Source organism: Labeo rohita, chromosome 13, assembly GCF_022985175.1.
Source record: "Labeo rohita strain BAU-BD-2019 chromosome 13, IGBB_LRoh.1.0, whole genome shotgun sequence".
Classification (NCBI taxonomy): Eukaryota; Metazoa; Chordata; class Actinopteri; order Cypriniformes; family Cyprinidae; genus Labeo; species Labeo rohita.
Window position 1 is genome coordinate 9402648 of NC_066881.1, and position 27907 is coordinate 9430554.

The 27907-nt window shown below is 35.0% G+C and overlaps 1 protein-coding gene across 6 annotated transcripts in view; it reads left to right on the forward strand.

Annotated features, from left to right (window-relative positions):
- klc1a (kinesin light chain 1a) overlaps positions 1–27907 on the forward strand; it is a 54050-nt gene that overhangs the window by 16677 nt on the left and 9466 nt on the right. For 2 of the 6 annotated variants that reach the window (XM_051125193.1, XM_051125195.1), the window contains exons 2-14: positions 48–324; positions 446–511; positions 2644–2808; positions 2911–2989; positions 5031–5256; positions 6221–6308; positions 9381–9482; positions 14105–14278; positions 14924–15023; positions 16673–16725; positions 16922–16989; positions 17098–17206; positions 19117–19251. In XM_051125193.1, coding sequence (XP_050981150.1) covers positions 49–324; positions 446–511; positions 2644–2808; positions 2911–2989; positions 5031–5256; positions 6221–6308; positions 9381–9482; positions 14105–14278; positions 14924–15023; positions 16673–16725; positions 16922–16989; positions 17098–17206; positions 19117–19251 — 1641 coding nt within the window. In that variant the 5' untranslated portion in view covers position 48. Of the gene's footprint in view, positions 1–47; positions 325–445; positions 512–2643; positions 2809–2910; positions 2990–5030; positions 5257–6220; positions 6309–9380; positions 9483–14104; positions 14279–14923; positions 15024–16672; positions 16726–16921; positions 16990–17097; positions 17207–19116; positions 19279–24348; positions 25741–27907 lie in introns of those variants that run through there. The other 4 variants (XM_051125192.1, XM_051125194.1, XM_051125196.1 and 1 more) reach the window with 3 other exon arrangements.

Consider the following 27907-nt stretch of genomic DNA (forward strand, 5'->3'; position numbering starts at 1 on the left):
AGGAAAAGTTCCCAGACTTGTGTTCACATCCTTGTATTTCTCTGCAGGATGCGTGAGGACATGTCGAGCGTGGTTTGCGTGAAGGAGACGGATGGGCAGGGGGACCCTGGAGAGAAGCTGTCCCAGGATGAGCTGCTATGCCGGACACGGGAGGTCATGCAGGGGCTGGAGGCGCTCCGTGCAGAACATCAGGCCATCCTGGAGGGGCTGATGGGGACCTTGCGCTGCCTCAAACAGAGCCAGGAGGGACGTGCTGTCGAAGAGAAGACAGCCATGATCCAACGCTCTATGGAGATGCTGGAGCTGGGCCTCAGCGAAGCACAGGTGCTGCGAAAATGCTTACATAGTGGAATGGAACAGTGATTGTTTTTTGAATATATTTTCTTGTCACTATGGTAACACAGTGAATGCTCTCTCTCTTTTTTTCTTTTATTGATCCGTGCAGGTGATGATGGCTCTTTCAGGGCACCTGAGTGCAGTGGAGGCAGAGAAACAGAAGCTTCGAGCACAGGTAAACACACACACTGCACCACATCAAAAATTAAACCATGCTCTCAGGTTCATTGGTGTATAGGTGCACAGGTTGGTTTGATTGCAAAGTTCAAACTCAAATTCGGTTCCATCCTCCTGCTCCAATTTGATATATTTTCACATGGTATTCCATATTATATTATTTGGCATTGGACATTTATTTAATCAAAGTGAGTACTATCATAAGGCAGTTTATCACTTCAGATGGGTAACCACTCAGGAAGAGAAGGTGCCAAAAATAAGTGCCAAAAATAGCCACTTACATATAATGGCACTTGTGTCTATCAAAACAATCAATCAGCACAGCACAAACTGTTATAAGCCACAAGTACATTTAAAAAATATTGTTTAATCAAATTCTTGGCTAATTACTAAATTACCTACAATTACCAAGAAATATCATACACTGTAAACAAGAATCCTAATAAATTTATGGTGAAAGCTGGCTGTTGTTGCTAAAAATTCACTGTAAAGATTTTACAGGATTGCATAGTAATGCCTGTATTGCTTAATACAGATATATTGTTAGTATACCAATCTGTATGATCTGCTTATCTGTATACCAAAATCTGCTTTTTACTTTAGAAAAAAGTGATGCTGTAAGTCAAGTCACTTTTGTTTCTGTAGCACTTTGTATACAATACAGTTCATGTACAGGAACAGGAAAATAGCTGAATCAGTTATGGAAACTTTACTAAAGAGACAATTCACCATAATAATACAGGTGGTGAAATAGAAAGATGAATTAATTATAAGTGGCCTGTCCATAAAACATGTCATACACAAAAAGACAAAACACCATCAATAACAACCCTATAGGATAATAAGATAATGCATTAAACACTTAACAGTAATGTAACACAAAACATCTTATTGTATGTTAATGCTAAAAAAAAAAACAAAAAAAAAGTTAGAAATATCTGTTTGAATAAAGTATGCTTGAATAAAGTAGACTTCCAAAAACATACAGTTGTTTTACAGTAAAATTTGCAAGTTTTCAGTGCATATGGTTCAACTTACAGTTGACCAATTAACAGGTTTTTGCTCAAGCATTTTACTGTTTGTTTTTGTTTTTTTGTTTTGTTTTTTTGCAGTGTATGCATATATTTTTAAATATATTTTGTATGACTTATTGTAAATAGTTTTGTATTTTATTGTTTCTGTCAATTATGTGATTCAGTTATAATGTTGTTGTTCACCTCTGGACTGATTGGTTTGGTTTAAGGATTTATTGAGGATTTTTCTTTTACTGACTATGGGTGAAATAAAGGGCAAAATACCGTTCACCCAAAAATGTAAATTAGCCTGTGATTTATTCACCCTCAAGCCATCTTAGGTGTATATCCCTTTCTTTTTTTTTTCAGACAAATGCAATCAGAGTTATTTTTAAAAATGTCCTGGCTCTTCTAAGCTTTATATTGGCAGTGAATGGATGTTTAGATTGTGAAGCAAAATAAAGTGCATCCATCCATCATAAAAAGTACTCCACATGGCTCCAGGGAGTTAATAAAGGCCTTCTGAAGTGAATCGATGCATTTGTATAAGAAAAATATCAGTATTTTTGTATGCTATCTGTAGCATACGATCCGATGAGAAGTGACGAACGTGGAAGTGTAGAGGAGGTTTTCGATATAAGCCAAGCGGAGACTGGTTTTCCTTTTTTGTAAACAAAATTTGGTTTTTACAAGACTAGCATCACCGAGGCTTACGCTACGCCTATGTCCTACATCATCTGCTGGAACGCCACTCTCTCGTGAATGTGTGTACAACAGTTAGCAGAAACTAGAGATAACAATTTATAAAGTTACAGGATATTTTTCAGGATATTGATTCACTTTAGAAGGCCTTTATTAACCCCTGGAGCTTTGTGGAGTGCTTTTTATGATGGATGCACTTGATTGGACTTCAAAATCTCAACACCCATTCACTGCCATTATAAAGCTAGGAAGAGACAGGACATTTTTAAATATAACTCTGATTGTATTCATCTGAAAGAAGAAATGAACCATGGCTGCTGAAAAAGTGGGCTGCCACTGTTGCTTTTCGCTTCCACAAATTAGTCTAAAAGCTCTAGTGTGAAAATGCCCTGAGGCTGCTTTTCTTGTCATCCAGGTGCGGAGGCTGTGTCAGGAGAACCAGTGGCTGAGAGACGAGCTGGCAGGAACACAGCAGCGCCTGCAGAAGAGTGAGCAGAGCGTGGCCCAGCTGGAGGAGGAGAAGAAACATCTGGAGTTCATGAACCAGCTCAAGAAATATGACCAGGACCTCAGCCCATCAGTGAGACTCAATCTTATTTAATCCTCCTGATGTTTATCGCAGAGCCTTTATCTCTGTGTCTTTTTTCTCAAGTCTCACCTCCTTCCACCTCTATCTCATCAGGATGACAAGGACTCTGATTCCAGTAGGGAGACACTGGATGATCTTTTCCCAGATGAGCAGGATGAACCGGGACCTGGCAGTAAGTACCCCAGTAGCACTTTTCTCTAGACCTCATACCGGGCAAAACACAGGACAAAGAAAAAATAGTCAAATTTAAAATATCACATTTCAGTGACCTTAAAATGTAATTTGCTTAAGAGGGCAAAAATGTTACATTTATGCTCGGCTTACTCTGTTTGAATCAATATGTTTTACCACAGTGTTTTTTTTGTTTGTTTGTTTTTTTTTTTTTTTTTTTTTGTTTTTTAGTAAAATAAAGAGTGGAAAAGATGGCAAAATTTAAAATTAATTAAAATGTGCAGTGGGTTGATGGGGCAAGGAAAACAAACAACAGTTCCTTCCTTTATTTTCTTCTAGAAAGAGTTTCCTGTCTTGTATTTCCTTTCCTCCCCTTCACTTTCTGTTCTCCTGCCTGATAATTGGCTCATTGACTGTGAAGCAGGATCAAAGGGCAGCGCGGGTTATGTTGTGTCAGAGAGCGCTCCAGTGCACGGGAGTTTACGGGATCATATGTCGCAGGCTGACGCTGCCGAGTTCTGAGCGTGCTCAGATTAGCTCTCATTCTGACACATGAATGCCAGACGGCTGTTTCTCTCAATGATGCATCCCTGCAGCAAATGATCTCCAGCAGGGGTTTTCAGAGAGGCTGACATTAATCTGCTCTAAGAAAGATTGCATTAATCTCTTTTTCTTCTTATTCCTGAAGTTCTGGCAATGTAATCCTCTCACTGTCGTTTTGCCATGTTTTTGATAATTCATAGTTTATTTGTGTCAGCTAATTTCAAGTTTGTTTTGGTCTTTAAAGTCTGAGGCAATTTCAATTTGGGAACTGCACGCTTTTAGATCTTGTGCCTATAAATGACGGTGTTGGTAAGAAGTGCTTAGAAAGATGCTACTTATTGATTTTTGCTAATTGACCATCTTAACTCAAACGCATAGCTATACATAGCTACAGTTGAGGTCAAAAGTTTGCATACACCTTGTTTGTCCTGAACAGTTAAACTACTTGCTGTTCTTCAGAAAAATCCTTCAGGTCCCACAAATTTTTTCGTTTTTCAGCATTTTTGTGTATTTGAGCCCTTTCCAATAATGACTGTATGATTTTGAGATCCATCTTTTCACACTGAGGACAACTGAGGGGCTTATATGCAGGTATTACACAAGGTTCAAACAATCGCTGTTGCTCCAGAAGGAAAAATGATGGATTAAGAGCCGGGGGTGAAAACTTGTTGAATTTGAAGATCAGGGTAAATTTCACTTTTGTTTTCTGGGAAACGTGCAAGTAGCTTCTGTAGCTTCTGAAGGGCAGTACTAAATGGAAAAAATATGATATTTAGGCAAAATAAGAAAAATGTACAGATCTTCATTCTGTTCAAAAGTTTTCACCCCCGGCTCTAAATGCATCGCTTTTCCTTCTGGAGCATCAGTGAGTGTTTGAACCTTCTGTAATAGTTGCATATGAGTCTTTCAGTTGTCCTCAGTGTGAAAAGATGGATCTCAAAATCAAACAGTCATTGTTGAAAAGGGTTCAAATACACAAAAATACTGAAAAACCGAAGAATTTGTGGGACCTGAAGGATTTTTCTGAAGAACAGCAGACTCATGAACAACTATCACTTAACAAAAAAAACACAGCTGTGGGTCATTCAGGTAACAGCACTGTATTAATAATTAAGTGTATGTAAACTTTTGAACGGGTTCATTAATATAAATCCAAATATTATTTTCTCTTGTGGATTATGTGTAAATGTTCTTTATGTGAAATATCTTATTCAGTTCATTACTAAATAAAAAATAACATGCATTCTGTATGATCCCTCTTGTTTTGGTAAAATAATTATCATTTTGCAGATTCTGCAAGGTGTATGTAAACTTTTGATCATAACTTCACTGTGTTCGCGTATTTCCTTATGCACAAAGACAAAAGTGATGCACCTTTAAAGGCATTATAATATTGCTGCCTACTGTATGGAACATCATACAGTTTAGTTGTTTTTAACATGTATTATACAGTTTGTTTTACAAAGAAAAACATATCTCATTCTCTCCTGTCTTTCCAGTCCAGCCTCCTCACAGCAGTGCAGTGGCAGCAGCACAGCAGGGCGGTTATGAGATCCCTGCTCGTCTCAGGACCCTCCACAACTTGGTGATCCAGTACGCCTCACAGGGCCGCTATGAGGTGGCCGTTCCTCTCTGCAAACAGGCTCTGGAAGATCTGGAGAAAACATCTGGGCACGATCATCCTGATGTAGCCACCATGCTTAACATTCTCGCCCTTGTCTACAGGTCAGCAAAAAAACTTCAGATTTTTAATATGTATTTGTTTACTGTCCAATAAGCTGACTTTACTGTATGGTTTTAAGCATGTTAGTCATAAATACTGCTCACTTCTGTGGACTACCATTCAAAAGTTTTTATTTTTGAAAAAAATTAATACTTTTATTCAGCAAGGACACATTAAATTGATCAAAAGTGACAGTAAAGACATTTTAAAATGCTAAAAAAGATTTCTTTTTCAAATAAGTGCTGTTCTTTGCACTTGAACTTTCTATTTATCACATAACCCTAAAAAAAGTTTAATAATTAATTAATTAATAATAATAATAATAATAGGAATTGTTTCTTGAGCATCAAATCAGCATATTAGAATGATTTCTGAGGGATGATGTTACACTGAAGACTACAGTAATGTTGCTGAAATTTTAGCTTTGCATCACAGCAGTAAATTACATTTTAAAATATATGACATTTTACATTTTTAAAAAGATATCAAATGGCTGTTCAAAACTGTAGTGATATTTCACAGTGTTACTGTTTTTACTCATTTTTATTCTTGGGTGATTATATAAGAGACTTCTTTCAAAAACATTTAAAAACCCTGAACTTTTGAGCAATGGTGTAAGTATCATTTGAAGGTGTTGTAGTTCGTTTCATGATAAAATACTTTCTTCTATAACATCTTAATATGCAGAGTCAATATTTTTGTAAAAAACTTACTTAGTGCACCTCTATTATATCTTAAACCCCACTAGATATCAGCAAGTGCTTAAAACAAATGGGCTGAGAACCTCATCCTTCATAGCTTTTGTTAAACTATGGTAATATCCTGTTTGCAAGCCGTTTGGGACATTAGGCTATTGTGCCATCACCCTGTTGCCATGGAAACATTTTTTCTGAAAGACCTTAGCAACAGCCCTTTGTTGCAAACGAGTAGCGGTAGATTGATTTGAAAGTGTTTTCTGTTCTCCAGGGACCAGAATAAATACAAAGAGGCAGCCAACCTCCTTAACGATGCACTGGCCATCAGAGAGAAGACCCTGGGCAAAGACCACCCTGCGGTAAGAGCCCATCCTGCCCTCATCAGTGTTTCTGGCTCTGTGTGCTCCCCACATTACGGGAAAAACAGCATAAACAGCCTATCTCTGTCTGCTCTGTGTGTGTGTGTGTGTGTGTGTGTATTGAAATAAGCACCCCAGGCTGCTGACGTTTGAGTTTGTCATGTAAAGCTTATGTCTTGCCCTCTCATCAGGACCAGCGTCCAACAATTCTCTGCAGAGGTTAGATATTTTAACGCCTCTTAAAGATCTGTCTTCTTAAAGATCTGTTTCATACTTTATCTTCTGCTTGGCTATTTCCTAAAGCTGGATGATATAATGATTTTTCGCAAAATGTATTGATGATGACTTTGGCGATATGAAATTGAGCAACATTGTGAATTACATAATGATTTTAATGCACTTTTCAGACAGGTATCACAACCCTACAGATTAGAGGTTAACTGATATTAGGGGTGTGCGATATATATTGTCTGCGACAATTTTGTAATTGCTGTTTTAAAGGGGTCATCGGATGCTAAGTTCACTTTTTCATGTTGTTTTAACTTTAATGTGTGTTGGCAGTGTATGTACAAATCTACCCTATAATGATAAAAATCCATGCAGTGGTATTAAATTAATCTGAAAAATAATATCCCCTTTTTTAAATCGAGCCATTCTCACACTGACAGAGGCCGCTCCAATGATAGTTGATTGACATGAGCGTCTTACCTCAGATCAGCTGTAACAGTCCAGTAACTTTCCTTGTTTCGATGCCGAAGCAGGGATGTAAGTTACACAAGAATATCTCTGATTGAGCGATTGAGGTGTTGTGTTGCTGGATGTAATAATGAACATAGTGGTCGTCATTTACTCCCGACGTCTGAGCTGCTGAAGATGCAGTGGATTACGTTTGTTTGTGAAGGGAATGTGCCTCCCGATCTACATATATCCGTCTATGTTCATGCGAATCAGTCGTGATCCAGCTTCACTTACAGCAGAAGTGTGTATAAGCGCTTTTTTTAATGAGTCTTTGCGATCGCCTTTCCTTATAACGTGGTAGTTAGGAAGTTTAGTGGCTAAACGCGGCTAAATGTGGCTAAAGTAAACAAGATCGTCTTTCCACAGAGAGAAGAGAGGGGCGGGGTGAGCAGAGCTCATTTGCATTTAAAGGAACAACCCCTTAGAATGAGATGATTTTTACAGAGCTCATTTTGACAAGGTAAAAAGGTGTTGTTTTACAAAACCATTGAGAATTTTTAATCAAAGTATTTTAGAGACCTTTCATTAAGACCCTAAAGAGTCAAATCAACTTGTGGAAAATGGGCATCCGATGACCCCTTTAACAACGTGCGATTTGACATTGAATATATTGCAAAAACCAAACAAAACATACCTACAGAGTGCACGCATATACTACTACTATATTAAGTCTGGTTAGATTAGCTTAGTGCGTATACGGATTTAGAGAGCGTTTCTTTCACTGCATGATTCAGTCTATTAAAATACATTTAGATAAGAATGATCACAAATTTCACTGTATGGGGCAGAAAATGTATATGTTTATATTATTTCATATAGTTAATCAAAATCACATGATGAGTGACGATTTTTCTATTGTTTCTATTGATTTTTTTTTTGTTTTGTTTTTTGTTTTGTTTTGTTTTGTTTTCTATTGTTGACTATTTTATGAAATTATGATTCTGCTGATTGAAGAAATCACCCTTTTTAACACCATTTCAGAATAAATGCACATATATAGTATCATGAATATAATATAAATATCAAATAACATTTAAAGGAGATGTCCTCTTCCAAAACAAAGATTTACATATAATGTACTCACCCCCTTGTCATCCAAGATGTTCATGTCTTTCTTTCTTCAGTCGTAAAGAAATTGTTTTTTGAGGAAAACATTTCTGCATTTTTCTCCATATAATGGACTTCTATGGTGCCTCGAGTTTGAACTTCCAAAATGCAGTTTAAATGCAGCTTCAGACGATCCCAAATGCGATTGTAAACGCAAGGGAGGAAGAAGAGTCTTATCTAGTGAAACGATTAGTTTATTTTCATAAAAAAAAATAAAAACAATTTAAATGCTTTTTAATCTCAAACGCTCGTCTTGCCTTTCTCTCCCTGAACTCTGTGTATTCTGGCTCAAGACAGTTAGGGTATGTCAAAAACTCCAATCGTATTTTCTCCCTCAACTTCAAAAATCATTTCAAAATCATCCTACATCGCTGCAGAAGTACCGACCCAGTCTTTGCAAAGTGAACATGCAAAGAAGATCAAACACCCTTAACAAAAAAAAGTAAAACGTTTTTCGACATACCCTAACTGTCATGAACTGAAACAAAAAAAAAAGACAAGACGAGCGTTTGACATTAAAAAGTATATAAATTGTATTATTTTTATTAAAATAATAGTACGTTACACTACATAAGACCCTTCTTTCTCAGCTGGGATGATTTACAACCACATTTGGCATCGTTTGAAGCCGCATTTAAACTGTATTTTGGAAGTTCAAAATCAGGGCACCATATCAGTCCATTATATGGAGAAAAATGCTGAAATGTTTTCCTCAAAAAACGACTGAAAAAAAGAAAGACATGAACATCTTGGATGACAAGGGGGCGAGTAAATTACTTGTAAATTGTTGTTCTGGAAGTGGAATTTTTCTTTAAAAGTGCAAAATACAAATGAAGAAAATGTATATACATTTGTTTTGGCTATATCTCCCAGCCCTACTGTTTCCTTTTTCCTTTTTCTCACTCTTGCCGTCTGTCACACACATAAAGTATGTGTCTCACGTTTGCACTGAGGTATGTGAATCAAAGGTTGATCAGAACACATCTGTAAACCAGCACAGGGTGTTTGTGTATGCATGTTAAACAGCCCACAATGGGAACCTTTCATCTTGAACAGATTTCCAACAGGAAGTAATTTTCAATAAAATGAAATGACTGATTGCATATGAATGATTGCACCAATTCAGAATTGTTGATTTGTTTATTTGATTGTTTTGTTAACTTTTGTAGCTGTATGACTGTATACCTATGTATATAAATATATACTTATGTTTTCCTGTGTATGCAGGTGGCTGCCACATTGAACAACCTGGCTGTTCTTTATGGCAAACGGGGGAAGTACAAGGAAGCAGAGCCTCTGTGTAAAAGAGCACTGGAGATCAGAGAGAAGGTAGGTCAAAGGTCAACCTGATGAACCATGCGTGTGACTTTGCAATAACTTTAGTCTTTATTCCCAATCGGTTTTCAAAGCATAACTCACAATCTGAGTTCTGAACATTGCCTTTCTCTCTCTCTGTCTACCTTTTATCCCTTTCATTCAAAGACTAAAGAATAAAGCATCCATCTTCAGAAGCTCTAACTTATTTTAGTCCCAGGAGAGATGTGAAAAGAGTCTTGAAAAATGTTTATCTAAACAGTGAAGCTGAAAAAACCCTATCTCTTTTTTTTTTTTAAGGGTTATTACTATTCTGCAGTGACTTTTAAAATGCTAAAACTTTGTGAACTTAAAAGACTTAAAATGACACTCAACATCTCTTTTTTTTTTTAAGTTTGTTTTTAAGTTGTTTTCATAGAGATCAGGAAGACTGACACCTATATTTCCAAAATAGGACATCCGTATTTTTCCCTTGGACGTGTTAAGAAGGATTTACTATATCAGTTTGCTATTTAAGACTATTTTCTGCTCCTCTGAGTTTTATTGTGGTCTCCCCCTTCCATAGTTCTCTCTCCAACTTTTTTTCTTTCATCCAAAAATACCACATTACAGAATAGCACACCTGGAGCAGTCGCACATCCTCGGTGCAGATGAGGATAGTGTGTATTCCTGCTCTCTCCCGCTGTGTCGCAGATTTATTTCGATCTCTTTATGTAGAGAGTTCTTCTAAGCCTGTGTGATAAAGCTCTTACTGGAAGTCTTGAGAGTCTTACTGTGAGTGCTGTGTCTCACACATGCAGAGCTGAGAGAAAGAGCTTAGACAACCTGCTGAATCCAAACTCTTATTGCTTAACTTCTGCAGACGTTTCATATTGTCTTTTCTTGGGCAGTATTAACTAAAATGCACACTACCGTTTCACTATTCCTACTAAGCAAATTAGGAGTTTGTTGAAGCAAACGTTCTGATTAATAGTTAATAAAATAATGAGAATTGGTCTCCAAATTAAAGTGTGACCCTTTTTTAATAATACTTCTGATGCCAGAATTTTATTAAAGTCTTTTAGGCATGATAAAATCATTTTGACACTGTCCAAACCTTGTGTTTTCTTAATGAAACTAAAAATGATGATGGTTTAGATAAATAGTGATGGTGAAAATAGTTGTCTTGCAACTTCAAAAAAACATTGATTCACAGCTCTAGTACACAGACAGTTGCAGAGCCCCTGCCTGTGAACAGTCAACAGCTCTCAACACACACATGGACACCCACAGAGAGGAAGAGACAAAGAGATGCTCACTGCAGTTGCTCTGTAAAAGCACCCTCAAGGCATGTCTGTTATAAACCAAGAGAGACAGCTTAGGAATGAATTCATGAGTCATTTAACTTCAAACATATTTCAGATCACTATTAAAATCTTACAACTCTAGTATCATAAATGCTGCTGTTGTTAAACAAAAAAAAATCTGTGTTTAGAGATGAGATGTATTTTTTTTTTTTTTTTTTTTTTTTTTTTTAATTGAACAAATTTTTACTTGAGTACCGCTGTTTTAGAACAACAGCATTGCAAAAGACATGAGACAAAAAATGCATTGATCAAACACGTTCTATCTCATTCTTACATAGAAAAACTATAGAAAAGCAGCAGTTTAATGCAAAAACACAAGTGCTTTAATTTGAGCATTGCATTTTTAAAATGCTGTGTCATGCACAAGGTGCTGCAAAAGATGCAAGATGTTAGTACAGTGGTCAGATGTGTCCATCTAGTGCATATTTACATAGAATAACAATGCAAAAGTGGTATAGTAAAATGCAAACGTGAGATACAAGGCAGTAAGATGAAAAATGCAAGGTCTCGAGATGCATTTTTTTTTTTTAATTGAACTACTTTTAACTTGAGCACCACTATTTTAGAACAATATCATTGCAAAAGACATAAGACACAAATGCATTGAGCAAACACGTCCATCTATTTTATTTTTACATAGAAAAACTATAGAAAAGCAGCATAGTTTATTGCAAAATCACAAGTGTTTTAATTTGAACATTGCATTTTTAAAATGCTGTGTCATGCACAAGGTGCTGCGAAAGATGCAAGATGCTAGTGCAGCGGTCAAATGTGTCCATGTAGTGCATATTTACATAGAATAACAATGCAAAAGTAGTACAGTGAAATGCAAACATGTGAACCAGGGCAGTGAGATGAAAAAAATGCAAGGTCTAGAGATGTTTTTGTTACAATTTGAACTACTTTTAACTTGAGCACCACTTTTTTAGAACAGTATCATTGCAAAAGACGTAAGACACAAATGCATTGATCAAACGTCCGTCTGTCTCATTTTTACATCAGTGAACTATAGAAAAGCAGCACAGTTTAATGCAAAAATACAAGTGCTTTGACTTGAGCATTGCGTTTTTAAAACGCTGTCGTGCATAAGATGTTGCAAAAGATGCAAGCTGTCAGACATGTCCATCTAGTGCATATTTAATAGAATTATAATGCAAAAGTAGTTCAGTTTTTAATTTGAACTAGTCTACTTTTAACTTGAGCACCAGTATTTTAGAACAATGTCATGCACAAGACGTTGCAATAGACTGGAGATACGAATGCAATGATCAAACACGTCCATATATCTCATTTTTACATCGAAAAACTATAGAAAAACAGCACAGGTTAATGCAAAAACACAAGTGCTTTGATTTGAGCATTGCTTTTTTAAAATGCTTTGTCATGCACAAGATGCTGCAAAAGATGCAAGATGTGAGTGCAGCTGTCAAAGGTCCGTCTAGTGCATATTTACATAGAATAACAATGCAAAAGTAGTATAGTGAAATGCAAACGTGAGATGCAGGGCAGTGAAATGGAAAAAAATACAAGGTCTAGAGATGTTTTTTTTTTTTTTTTTTAATTTGAACTACTTTTAACTTGAGCACCACTATTTTAGAACAATATCGCTGCAAAAGACATGAGACAAATGCAATGATCAAACATGTCCATCTATGTCATTTTTACATAGAAAAACTATAGAAAAGCAGCACAGTTTAATGCAAAAACATAAGTGTTTTAGTTTGAGCATTGCATATTTTAAATGCTGTGTCTTGCACAAGGTGCTGCCAAAGATGCAGGATGCGAGTGCAGCGGTCAAATGTGTCCATCTAGTGCATATCTACATAGAAAAACAATGCAAAAGTACTACAGTGAAATGCAAACATGTGAGACGCAGGGCAGTGAGATGAAAAAAATTCAAGGTCTAGAGATGTGTTTTTTAAAATTTGAACTACTTTTAACTTGAGAACCACTATTTTAGAACAATATCATTGCAGAAGACATGAGGCACAAATGCATTGATCCAACACATCCATTTATGTAAGTTTTACATAGAAAAACTAGAAAAGCAGCACTGTTTAATGCAAAACCACAAGTGCTTTAATTTACACATTGCATTTTTAAAATGCCGTGTCATGCACAAGATGCTGCACAAGATGCGAGACGCGGGTGCAGTGGTCAAACATCCATCTAGTGCATATTTACATAGAATTGTAACACAAAAGTAGTACAGTGGAATGCAAACAAGTGAGACGCAGGGCTGTGAGATGAAGAAATGCTAGGACAAAGGTCTAGAAATGTGTGTTTTTTTTTTTTTTTTTTTTTGAAGTACTTTTAACTTGAGCACCACTATTGTAGAATAATATTGCAAAAGACAATGCAAAAGACATGTGACAAATGCACTGATCAAACATGTCTTTCTATCTCATTTTTACATAAAAATTATAGAAGAGCAGCACAGATTAATGCAAAAACACAAGTGTTTTAATTTGAACATTTCATTTTTAAAATGCTGTGACATGCACAAGATGCTGCCAAAGATGCGAGTACAGCTGTCAAACATGTCCATTTAGTGCATATTTACATAGAATTATAATGCAAAAGTAGTACAGTGAAATGCAAACACGTGATAGGCAGGACAGTAAGATTTAAAAAAGAGATGCAATTTTTAAAATTTGAGCTACTTTTAACTTGATCACCTCTATTTTAGAACAATATCATTGCAAAAGACATGAGACAAATGCAATGATTAAACATGTCCATCTATGTCATTTTTACATAGAAAAACTATAGAAAAGCAGCGCAGTTTTAATGCAAAAACACAAGTGCTTTAATTTGAGCATTACATTTTTAAAATGCTGTGTCATGCACAAGATGTTGCCCAAGATGTGAGTGCAGCTGTCAAACATGTTCATCTAGTGCATGTTTACATAGAATTATAATGCGAAAGTAGTACAGTGAAATGCGAACATGTGAGATGCAGGGCAGTGAAATTAAAAGGAGATTTTTAGCACTTGGAACACACTGTCATGTGCAAGACCCTGCAAAAGATGTGGTTAAACATCCAACTAGTGCATAGAAAAACAATGGAAAAGCAGCACAGTAGAATGCAAAAACTCGTTCTGTGTGAATGACCCTTCAAAGTGGCTGTTTTAACTAATAGGTGGGACTTCATAAGACCTAACCTCTCCAAACAGCTGACTAACCTGGTAATCCCTCATCTGTGGGTGGTAAAACTGCTAGAATCAGTGTAAGACTGATAATGTCTCCAGCAGCTGAATAACTTGGGGTGTGTTTGTTTTTGTGTGTCAGGTGCTGGGGAAGGACCACCCTGATGTTGCCAAGCAGCTGAATAATCTGGCCTTGCTGTGTCAGAACCAAGGCAAGTATGAAGAGGTGGAGTACTACTACCAGAGGGCCCTGGAGATCTACCAGACCAAACTGGGCCCTGACGACCCCAACGTGGCCAAGACCAAAAACAACCTGGTACAACCACAGTCACACTTCACACTCTGCATTTGCATTTAAACAAACAGACATCCATTTGTGGACAGATGCTACATTTCTGAGTATGTTTAGAGAAAACAAAACCTCCTACAGACTTTCAGATATTAATAATGCATTAGCTCAGAAATCAAATATCCTGTTACAATACCGCAGGTTGATTTCAAAATGATCTGACTGGTCAGCTTTTGTTTAACTTTAAGAAATGTATTCATATTATTGTGGTGTCTGTGGTGTTATTTACTGCGGGATTTCTGTCGTCTCAGCAGATTGTACACATCAGATATGGATCATTCAGCTTTTAGTGTAATGGAAGAAGCTTTTAGAGTAAATACTTCTGCTCGGACACAGACATCTTTCAGCAGACCGAGTTTTAGGCTTTTTGCCAGTTATGATTAGATGTGCCAGTGTATCAGCCACTGATATTCATCAGTTATTGATCAAATTAACACCAACCGCAATTAAGAACAAGCACTGGTTTATCTCTAGTTAATTAGGTGCATTTATTGCAGTGCATCAACTTGTTTTCTTAAGCGACTTGAATCTGAAAAATGTGATTTTTATCATCTACTAAAAATATTTATGTAAGTCGATCCTTATTAATGACCCATTTGTTCTCTTTCTCAGGCGTCATGCTATCTGAAGCAAGGGAAGTTTAAGCAGGCAGAGACTCTGTATAAAGAGATCCTCACCAGAGCCCATGAGAGAGAGTTTGGCTCTGTGGATGGTACGTGTGCATTTTCTCCTGACCCAAGCATTTTCAGAAAATCTTTTTCCGTTGTTCTCTATAGGGTATTTAAATTTGCTCTATAATATTCTTCTCAAAACTAAAGCTCACGAACTTTCTAAGCAGGGTTTATGCCGTCAGCAGCAGCTCAGTTAAACACACTGGAATTCATGCACAATTCAATGTGAAGCTTAGCATGCTCTGTAGAGCTGGGAGATCTGTTTTTATACATTATATATGTGTATAATGTTGCTGGTTATATAAAGTTAATCATCATTGTGAAAATGGCAATATTTGGCCATTATGTTTCCTAAAGATTGCTTCATTTGATTAATTTCGTAATCATGAGATCGCTTGAGAGAGCTCATACAGAAATGGTTTAATATAATTTTATTATAAATGTTTTAATATTGTCTCTGTCGGTATCTGTTGGCAAGTGTGATTCGTTTTCATGAGTCATTTCAAGCTATTCTCCGTAGTTTGTGAATTTTTAAAACTGTTTAACTTAATTAGTTTTAAATTTATTTGTCATCACTCAAAAATGCTCACTAAAACTCACCTATAATATTTTAGTAAGAAATATATGTAAATATTGCTGTTTATTAGGAACTGTTCATTGTTATATTAGTGTCTGTAGTAATTAAAATATAAAACTATATAACTGTTGACACAAATTTGATTTGATTTTGTTCAATATTGATTCTTTTGATTATTAAGCTGTTATACTGACAGGATACAGATTTCAATAAGTTGTACTCTTTCTTTCAACATACCTTTGGATGTTTATTAATTTTATTTTGTGCTATAACTAGTAATAAAAAGGAGGAGATAATCAGATCACGTGCGGTTTGCGCTGCTGCTCTTGAACAGTGATCTGTCACTCCCCATTTTACAGCACCAAAATGGCATTTATTGTTTGAATAATGTAATAAAATGGACAGAATTGGACATCTGAGACATGTTTCATATCAAAAGTAACAAAGAACAAAGCTTATTGCAATTTATTGGATGGGAGGTGTGAACTGAAAACAGGCTGGACTAATCGATTCTTGCGATTTAAGAATCAATATCATTAAAACATCAGTAACATCAGTGAAATTGAGAATCGATTAAAATCGAGAAATTTATATATTTTTGTACTTAGCCCTAATAACTGTGAACATTATATAAAAAAAACTGATTGATTTATTTATTTGTAATCTAATTAGCTACGTTTGTTTAGGAAAATATATCTAATTCTTTTAATCCATTTCAAAGACTGTTGATTAATATTGAGATGTACTGATTCATGTCAGAAGGCTGAAAAATATCAAGATAGTATTTCTATCACCCGGCCCTAATGCTTGCACACTTTGAGTCACTAATGCACCAACTTTTAAACTCCTTTTTGACTACTAGTATTTCTCTTACATGATCACACACACACACACACACACATTGACGGGTAAAGAGGTTGATCAGTTGTCAAGCACTAACAGAGAGCTCAGTTGTGAGCTAAAAGCTCCCACTGTTTCTGTCAGTGAACACACTGATCACCTCAGGCACTAGAACACAATCACTCATTATATTGAATTTAATGGCTTGGCACGTGTGTGTCTGTTTGGGCTTGAAGTGATGCAGTTTTTATGTCCTTGGTTTTCCCCCTGCAGATGAAAATAAACCCATCTGGATGCATGCAGAGGAGAGAGAAGAACAGAGCAAGGTGAGGGCAGGTCGAGCATCTCAAGAGAGGAGTAATTTTATACTCTACCCTGGTAATCTGTTAATGTCAGACACACATGTTAAGATAATTGTGGTGATGATGATGGAAATGAGAGCTTTTTAACATTTCAGCATTGGCCAGATGGTACTTTCAGTGTTTCTGAGATTTCGAGAGTTAAGAGCTTTCTGTGTTTCAGGGCAAGCAGAAGGATGGTTCTCCATTTGGAGAGTATGGTGGCTGGTACAAGGCCTGTAAAGTAGACAGGTCAGTTATTGATTCATCATTGATACAAATATACGCATTTGTTTGTTCAGTGTTATTGCTGCAGCATCACAATGAAGTGTTTTCTTGTCTGACCTTTATTGCCTGCAGCCCTACTGTGACGACCACGCTGAAAAATCTCGGAGCTCTTTACAGGAGACAGGGCAAGTTTGAGGCAGCAGAGACTCTGGAGGAGGCGGCTCTGCGCTCCAGAAAACAGGTGTGTGTGTGGTCTGTTGGTCAGATGTAAGCAGGTCAACCATTGAAACATTCATTCAGGATTCAATAGGGTTTTACTAAGGCATCATAAAGGTTTAGCTAGGCATGTAGCCAGGTGTTTAAAGCTTTCTGTAATGCTTTCACAGTTACAGAGCTCATTTGGTTGCAAGTATGTTAATCAGTTTTTTGCTAATAAGAGTCTTCTGGGGTTATCATGATTTATTTTTTTATTTATTTTTTTCATACATTTAAAAATGTAATTTATTCCTATGATGATGATTATTATTGGTGCTCAGTTATTAATAATATTTCTTATTACTGTGTCAGGATTCTTTGATGAATAGAAAGTTCAATTAACTTCTTTTTAAATGTAATTTTTTTTATAACATTATAAAGCTCTTTACAGCCCCTTTTGATCAGTTGAATGCATCCTTCCTAAAAGTGTGTGTGTGTGTGTGTGTTTTTACCCCAGGTGTTTGAATGGTGGTGTGTCAGTGTTTTCACAAAAAATCTGAAGGAGCGCAACTCTTTTCAACATTGATAATAATAATAAATGTTTCTTGCATAAAATCGGCATATTAGATTGATTTCTGAAGGGTCATATGACACTGAAGACTGAAAATCCAGCTTTACTATAACAGGAATGAATGACATTTAAAAGAGAAAACTTGTCTTTTTATTTATATATATAATATATATAATATATAATTTATTTTATTTTATTTTTTTTTTCACAATATTATAACATTTGTAATTTCCTTTTTTTTTTAAATAAATAAATGCAGCCTTGGTGGGTAAAACTTTTCTTTTTTTTCTTAATTATTCTAAACTTTTGCCTCGCAATATAATATTTTATTATTACGATTTAATTAATTTATTTATTTATTTATTATAAAATAAAATGTAAAATATCACTTTATTCTAAATGCTCATAATGGCTTTTCTATACAACAAACGCTGATGTATAGCTTCAAAAAGGGACAAAAAAGTGCCATAAATGTCATAAAAGTACTCTGTACAACTTTTAAGATTTACTAGAATATAGAGTCACTGTAATTTTCTATAGTTAGGTCATTAGATATATACAGTGTCATTCAAAAGTTTGGGATCCGTATGATTTTTAATTTTTTTTTTTTTTTTTTAAAGAAGTTTCTTTTGCTTATCAAGGCTGCGTTTATTCGATCAAAAAGACTGTAATTTTGTGAAATATTATTGGAATTTAAAATAACAGTTTTCTATTTTAATATACTTTAAAATATATTTTATTTCTTTGAAGCAAAGCTGAATTTTCAGCATCGTTACTCCAGTATTCAGTGTCAGAAAACATTCTGATATGCTGATTTATTATCAGTGTTCGAAACAGTTGTGCTGTTTAATATTTTTAGGATATGTGATACTTTTTTCAGGATTTTTTGATAAATAAAAAGTTAAAAAGAACACTGCTTATTTAAAATAGATTTTTTTTTTTAAATAAATTAATACTTTTATTCAGTAAGGATATGTAAAACAGATAAAAAGTGATAGTAAAGACTTCTATTGTTAGGAAAGATTTCTATTTTGAAAAAATGCTGTTCTTTTTAACTTTTTTTATTCATCAAAGAATCAAATTAAAAAAAAGTATCACAGGTTCCAAAAAAAATTTAAGCAGCACAACACTGATAATAAATCAGCATATTAGAATGATTTCTAAAGGATCATGTGACACTGAAGACTGAAGGATGCTGAAATTTCAGTGCTGCGTCACAGAAATAAATGCTATTTTAAAGTATATTCAAATTCAATATTAGAAATTGCAATAATATTTTACAATATTGCAGATTTTTCTAAATAAAAAAAATGTTACTGATTTGGAAAAAGATTTACTTCAGGTCATATTTGTTCATTTTCAGTGTGTTGTCTCTCTTCCTGCAGGGTCTGGACACGGCACATAAGCAGCGTGTGGCTGAGGTGCTGGGAGACCCTGAAGTACGAGAGAAGCAGCGAAGCCGTGAGAGCCTGACCTCTGACACGGTGAAGTACGAAAGCGGCCCTGACGGAGGAGAGGAAGTGAGTATGAGCGTCGAATGGAATGGGGTAAGTACAGTACACACCGCCCAGCCCCACACACATCACATACAGTGAAAGGATAGTGACTTAGGGCAGCAGACAAGACACAATGAAGCCCCTCATGGGCCTCTGAATATCCACCCCACCTCACATCCAGAATTAGATTACATGAAGAATAATGCATTTGCATCTGTGCCAGTGCATTGATCAAACGCTTTATTTAAAACAGGAACATGAATCACTAGAAGCAGATCAAACATGATATTAGATGCAGATAATTATATTGTCTCATGATTAGAGGACTATTGATTAGCAACAGTGGCTTGTATGGGATTCAGTATCAAAAGTATAAAAGTAAACACAGTCAATTCAGCACTGTTGCTCCCACAAACCTAAGAATTTCATGTGAAAAGACCCTCAAGATGCCTGTGTTTCTGAGTAGATTAGAGTTACATACATTGTTGCAGTCATAGTCCTCATGCTGCTCTATTTGCCTGTAGTGCTTAATAGTGGCCTGATTTGAAACCCTATTAACCCTTTCAACTCTGAATTAACTCCGTAAAAATAATTCCATTCACCAATGAGATAGTATTGTACATAATGTTACATTTAGTACATATGTTTTATACATATTCATTTATATTTAATACACTACCAGTTAAACATTTGGAGACACTTGCCTGAACTGATGTATTATTTTAAAAAAATTTTGATTCAAAGTCTTATGCAGAAATGCTTTATATTAGTTTTGTATACTGATTTTATATATATATATTTTATGTATAATATTAGCAATAATAATAACAATAATAACAATAACAATAATAATAAAGATGATTTATATATTTATAGTAATTTAGTAGTTTAATACACTTTCAAATCGATGAATTGCATCCAAAATAATTGACTGCGTTTACATAATGTATGTGTGTGTACTGTGTATATTTATATGTATATGTGTGATTTATATTTATTTCTGATTATATTTTAATAGTATTACATTTAATACATTCTGTCAAAATGATTAATTGCGATTAATTGCGTCCAAAATAAAAGTTTGTGTTTACTTACTATGGTTGTGTACTATGTATGTTTATGTGTGTGTTATATAAATTGCATATATTTATAACTATATATATATAGTTATAGTACACACAGATATATTTTGTAAACACAAACTTTTATTTTGGATGCGATTAATCATTTTGACAATCCTATATTATATATAACAGTAGCAATAATAATAATTATAATTAAATTGATTATATTTTTAATAGTATTATTACATTTAATACATTCTGTTCGTACATTTGATAATTAGTAATTCTAATAAAATGTTATTATTATTATAAGAGGTGTGTCCAAACTTTTAAGTGGTAGTGTATTCATAAACAAACTTTATATATTAAAGTGTATCAATGTTTTGATAACATTTAATTTGTATAATTTAATATATTCATGTATTTATATGAAATGTGTATATGTGAAAAATGTCTTTAAAGAAGAGTAAAAGCCTTTAATTATTGATAATACCTGCCATTTCTAAACAAAAAAGCATTATTGATATGATTCTCATGCAATTTCAATATAAATTTTTTTTTTTTTTTTTTTTTTTTTTTTTTAAAAAAGCACCTCAAACCTTGTATTAACAATTAATTCTGTGCCACTTGCAATGAATTTGAAAGTTTAATGAACACTGATTGATGTGAATCATCATTATCTAAACAGAATTCATTCATTCACCTTTTCTTTGTAGCAGTTCATTAGATGAGTATTAGCTCATTCTCCTCTGTAAGGCAGATGTTTTGTAGCTGCTGTTTTGATCATCACACCTCTGCTGTAGTCTCTCTGCAATTCTGAGTCACAACTTTTATGCTGCCGTAGCAACAGTAACCATAGTGCCAAAACAACCAATCAGCATCCCCCCTGGTGAGAACCCACCCCGATTCAGACTGTGGGAGGCTCCCATCGAGCTGGTTTGGCTGTGACCTCGTTCACCTGAATTTCCCTTTTCTGTCTTTCTTGCTTATATGTCCTTGTCTCATTTTCTCACACACATCTGGCTCAGGACTTATATTGTCTATATTGTCTAAATCCCTTTCTCAAATATGCATTTGTTTTTATTACATTTATACTGTACAGGTACTCACTCACATAGCATATAATCAACAAATCTCACATTGACGTACATGTTGGGGTCACTCACAGATGTTGGCGTGGGCTGTGTGTTCTGTACTCCTGGTGTGTGTTTTTCTGATTTGTCTCATTTGATGCCTGCTCTAATCCTATTTGAGACTGTCTGTTTGTGTGCATTCCTCTTGATTTCTACCTTTGCCTGCCCGTTTTCATGCTATTGTCCTCATCTATTCGTTTCCCTCTCCCAATCAAATCTGAGGTCCATAATGTATCAGCTTGCACAATCAATGCGTCCTCAGGGTTGATAATGTGCCATTTTTAGTGGCCAAGTTTGATGGAATAGACTCATGGAAAACAGCCTGTGGCTTTGGCCTCTAAATAAAACTAGTATGCTGTATTTATTTCGGTCAGCCATTTTCCTCAAAACAAGCACATGATCCCATGTGTGATCAGAGCGGAACAAGATTGTTCTCTTTTGGATCTTTTTGTTGCAGCTTTCAGCTGTTTAGCATGGGTTCTTCTGAGGAGTATATTAGGATGAGCTAATTTTAATACCCATTTACATGTTCCCTCCTGAGTTAATAACATACTATACACAAATGCAAATGAGAATGCAGCAAACTGCAAATATATGGTCCCATGTTTTGGCAGTAACAGCTGAATAAAGACTAATGCTAAAAAACTGCTCAAAGGCACATTAATAGAATTTTTTTTTGCAATTGTTTTTTGGATTTTTGCGAAAAATAAGATCTGTGGCAGACAAATGTTTGTGATTCATACATGTGTTCTTTAAGATAATCTTGACAAATAAACAAAACTTTTATACATTTTAAAGCTTAAAGGGATAGTTCACCCAAGAATGAAAATTCTGTTATTAATTACTCACCCTCATGTCATTCCAAATCAGTAAGACCTTTGTTCATCTTCAGAAAACAATTTAAGATATTATTTATGAAATCCGAGAGCTTTCTGACCCTGCATAGACAGCAACACAACTGACATGTTCAAGGCCCAGAAAGGTAGTAAGGAGGACATTTATTAAATAGTCCATGTGACATCAATGGTTAAACCGTAATTTTATGAAGCTACGAGAATAGAAACAAAGAAAACAAAAATAACGACATGTACAGTTACAGTCAAAAGTTTACATACACCTTGCAGAATCTGCAAAATGTTAACTATTTTAAATAAGAGGGATCATACAAAATGCATGTTATTTTTTGTTTAGTACTGACCTGCATAAGATATTTCACATAAAAGACGTTTACAAATAGTCCACAAGAGAAAATAATAGTTGAATTTATAAAAATGACCCTGTTCAAAAGTTTACATACACTTGATTCTTAACACTGTGTTGTTGCCTGAATGATCCACAGCTGTGTTTTTTTGTGTGTGTGTTAGTGATAGTTGATGAGTTACTTGTTTTTCTTGAACAGTTAAACTGCCCCTTGTTCTTCAGAAAAATCCTTCAGGTCCCACAAATTCTTTGGTTTTTAGCATTTTTGTGTATTTGAACCCTTTCCAACAATGACTGAGGACAACTAAGGGGCCCATATGCAACTACTATAGAAGGTTCAAACACTCACTGATGCTTCAGAAGAAAAAAAAATGCATTGAGGGGGTTGAAAACGTTTTGAATTTGATTGAAGATCAGAGTAAATTTCACTTATTTTGTCTTGTGGGGAACATGCACGTATCTTCTGCAGTACTAAATGAAGAAAAAATATGATATTTAGGCAAAATAAGAAAAATGTACACATCCTCATTCAGTTCAAAAGTTTACACCCCCGGCACTTAATGAATCGTTTTGCCTTCTGAAGCATCAGTGAGTGTTTGAACCGTCTGTAATAGTTACATAGTCCCTCAGTGTGAAAAGATGGATCTCAAAATCATACATTGTTGGAAAGGGTTCAAATACACAAAAATGTTGAAAAACCAAAGAATTTGTGGGCCCTCAAGAATTTTTCTGAAAAATGACATTCAGGTAACAGCACAGTATTAAGAATCAAGTGTATGTAAACTTTTGAATTTTTATAAGTTATTAATTTTATATAAACTATTATTTTCTGTTGTGGACTATATGTGAACATCTTTTGTGAATTATCTTATTCAGGTCAGTACTAAATAAAAATAACATGCATTTTGTGTGATCCTCTTATTTTGGTAAAATAACATTATGCAGATTCTGCACGTTGTATGTAAACTTTTGACTGCTACTGTACTCTCAGTGATTGCCTGTCGAAGACTGACACGGAAGAGAAGAAATTGTTGAATAAAGTCATTATTTTTGTTTTCTTTGCACACAAAAAGTATTCTCATAGCTACATAAAATTACAGTTGAACCATTAATGTCACATGAACTATTTTTAAGTCCTTACTACCTTTTTGTCTTGAACATGTCAGTTACGTTCCTCTCTATGCAGGGTCAGAAAGTTCTCGGATTTCATCAAAAATATAATTGTGTTACGACAAACAAAGGTCCTACAGGTTTAGAATGACATGAGGGTGAGAAATTAATGACAGAATTTTCTTTTTGGATGAACTATCCCTTTAAATATAATCACCTGACGTAAAAAGCTAAAGTTTAGCTATAAATGAACCATGACCACTTCCCCAGCAGGATTCTACTCAAACTGTTACAGTAATTGATCTAAAAGTGTAAACTAATTATTTGAAGAAGACAACTTGCTCTCATGCTATAGCACCCCCTGTGACATTTGCGCATTTGCATTCATTTGCATTTGCTTCCATCCCATCTTTTGTGTTTCCCTTTCTATGTCTCTCTTTTTTTTTTTTCTCTCTCTCTCTTTTCATTGTCTGGACTTTCAATTTCATTCTCCCTAATAATATAACATTTTGTCTCTGTTCCTCTTTCTCTATAACCTCTCTCTCCTCTTCATGTACTTACTCTGCCTCCTCTTGCATTGCTCTTTCTTTCTCTTTCTCTCGTGTGGTTGGCAGGTGTAACTCCAGATGCCTTGTTGTGGTTGTTGAACTTACCTTCTGCATGACGGACGCCCTCCTCACCCCCCTCTCCAGCTTTGCTGTTTTTCGTCTCCTCTCTCCGAACGGCACCTTTCCTTCTCCTCCTACTCCTCCTCCTCCTCCTGTGGGCATAAGCGGGCTAAAACAAGCCCGACCGGCCAAGATCCTTGGCCTTTCCTTCTTGTCAAAGCTGAACTAAGTCTCTCTTCTATCTCGCATCACTATAATAATCTGTCAGTCTGTAATATGTCAGTAGAAAGATCTCTTCTTGTCTGTCAGTCTCTTTAACTGTTCGTCTGTTCATCTGGGATGTAAGCTGCCACTATGTCTTTGTGTCTCTAATTAACTTCCCGTAGAGCTCCTGCTGTATAAAGCCCTCTCTCCTAGTAAACACTCCTGCTCAAATACTCCAGAGGGACTATCCTCCATTTTCCTTCCCATCTCTAACACTGACTGGAATTTTCATCTCAGCTATATTGTCTTAAAACAGCTGCTTTGGTGTTTAAGCAATAGTTCATCCAAGAATGAAAATTCCGTCATTTTTTGCTCACCCTCATGTTGTTCCAAACGGAGTAGATGTCAAATTTAATTGTCAGATTTAATAAAGCAAAATTTACTCTGATTAATGCCTGTGCTGTACATTTAAAGGGGCAGTTCACCCAAAAATGAAAATTCTATCATTAATTACTCACCCTAATATTGTTCCAAACCCATAAGACCTTTGTTTATTTTTGGAACACAAATTAAGGTATTTTTGATGAAATCCGAGAGCTTTCTGACACAGCAATGCAACTGACATGTTCAAGACCCATAAGAGGGTAATGACATCCTTAAAATAGTCCATGTGACATCAGTGGTTCAGCCGTAATTTTAGGGTCAGAAAAAATCTGGATTTCATCAAAAATATCTTCATTTGTGTTTTGAAGATGAACCAAGGTCTTACTGGTTTGAAACTACATGAGGGTGAGTAATTAATGACAGAATTTCATTTTTGGATGCACTATCTCTTTAACATTGGTTTACGCTTCAGGGCCTGTGACACCTGTAATGCTGTCTCTCTCACACACGTGTACAGTGCATTAATGTGGCATGGTTGTGTTGTTCAGCTTCTATATAGACCAAATCTTGGTTTCCACACACTTTTTCAAACATTTCATATTGACCATTATTGTGAGACCACTGTATATAGTAGAACACTAGAGAGGGAGCTGTGTAGATGAGAAGAAAGAGAGGGATGAGATGGGACGAATAGAAGCATGTCTGTAGAACCTGATGCTCTTGTTTTCTTTCTCCTACTAACATGTTCTCTGGTGTGTTGCTGCATCTTGTCTTTCATAACTTCTAATAAAACTGACTTTGCTCACCACAGCCTCTGCCTGTGTGCTCTTTCTCTTCATCTGTTTTTGAATGCATATGTGTGTGTTTTTTCTGGTGAAATATTGAAGCCTGATGTTGGTGTGTGTTTGTGAGTTGGATGTGATGTGATGTGGCTGACTGCTGTAACAGCTTGTCTTTTTAATGGAGGTGTTGGATGTGATTTTTCTGGGTCAGTGTGCATCTTCTTGAGCCCTCTCCTTCCTTCCCCCTTCATCAACCCCTCCTCGCTTTTCCAAGCCCCTGGATGAATAGCCAGGCTCAGGGGTCAAAGGTGAGAGGTCGCAGCAGAAGAGACTGCAGCAGAGCAGACTGTGGTAAAGATCGGAGTGTCGGGGACCTACAGGATATTACAGGGTTCTTATGAACACAGGAAATTGTAAAATCTTGGAATTGCAGTGTTTTTTTTGTTTTTTGTTTTTTTAGTGGGGATTTTCATTTCTTTAGTGAATATAAATCTTTCTAATTATGCTCCGCTCATTAAATGTTTTACTAGCTTGAAATTGTAAGTGCAGTCTCTGTATATTTTTAATATTAGAAATAGTGCTGTCAAACAATTAATTGCATCTAAAATTTTTTTTTTTTTTTTTTTTTTTAAACATAATATGTGTGTACTGCGTATATGTAATCCTGGACCACAAAAATACATTGTATGGGTCAAAATTATTGATTTTTCTTTTATGCCAAAAATTATTAGGATATTAGGTAAAGATTTTGTTCCATGAAGATATTTTGTAAATTTCCTACTGTAAATATGTCAAAACTTAATATTTGATTAGTAATATGCATTGCTAAGAACTTCATTTGGACAACTTTAAAGGTGATTTTCTCAGTTATTTGATGATGATTTGATTTATTTATTTATTTATTTTTTTGCACCCTCAGATCCCAGATTTGTCCCTATCCTAACAAACCATACATCAAACGAAAACATATTTATTCAGATGATGTATAAATCTTAAATTCTGAAAATTGACCCTTATGACTAGTTTTGTGGTCCAGGGTCCACATATTTATTATGAATATAAAAATACACACGCATGTAAATATTTAAGAAAAATATATACATATAAAAACGAAAATATTTTCTATCTATCTATCTCTCTCTCTCTCTCTCTCTCTCTCTCTCTCTCTCTCTCTCTCTCTCTCTCTCTCTCTCTCTCTCTCTCTCTCTCTCTCTCTCTCTCTCTATATATATATATATATATATATATATATATATATATATATATAAAAAAACTATAAACTTTTTTTTATAGTTTTAATTTTTTTTTTTTTTTATAGTTTTTATATATATATATATATATATAAATATAAATTTATTTTGGATGTGGTTAATTGTTTGATAGCACTAATTAGTAAACATTTTTATGCAGTAATCAAGAATGACTGGAAAAGTAATAAAGTGTCATTAAGAAATGACGATACATTTTTTTATTAAATATGTTTGTAATCATTTTTGAACTAGCTTTAAATTCAGACTAAATCTCATTTTTGTTCTACATTTTAATTTGTTAAAAGAGAATTTCCTTAAGTTGTGAATGAAGATAAATAAGGACTATTCTTTCTTGAAAGAGTAAAATAGCAAAATAAAAAGAGTAAAATAGCAAATAGCTGTGGTCATGTGTGAGCCATTTGCTTAAATTAATTAACTTTTTACTTGAATTAATTTGGTTAAATCTAGGTTCGGTTAAATTTTGTTAGGCTTTGGAATTTAGGTCCTGACTAGATAATATAATCTTATTTGTGATGAAAGGTTAAATGGTTTATAATATTGCTGTTGAAATGTCAAAGGGATAGTTCACCCAAAAATGAAAACTGCCATCATTTGCTACTTAAAATGAATGGCGTCCCCTGTAAAATAGTGGCAGGGTTCCTGCATTCCAGGAGGTAAAATACATGTATTTTGGTGGGGTTCTCCTGGTAATCGCATTTCGGAAGCTAAATGTGTCCGCTTTAACCCGCGGACATGAAAAACAACCCACGACAACGGTTTTGGCAACACTGGCTCACCCTAATATTGTTTCAATCCTATACGACTTTTGGGAATTTTTGGGACACAAATGAAAATACAGTTCAAGTCAAAAGTTTACAAACACCTTGTAGAGTCTGCAAAATGTTAATTATTTTAACAAAATAAGAGGTATCATACAAAATGCAT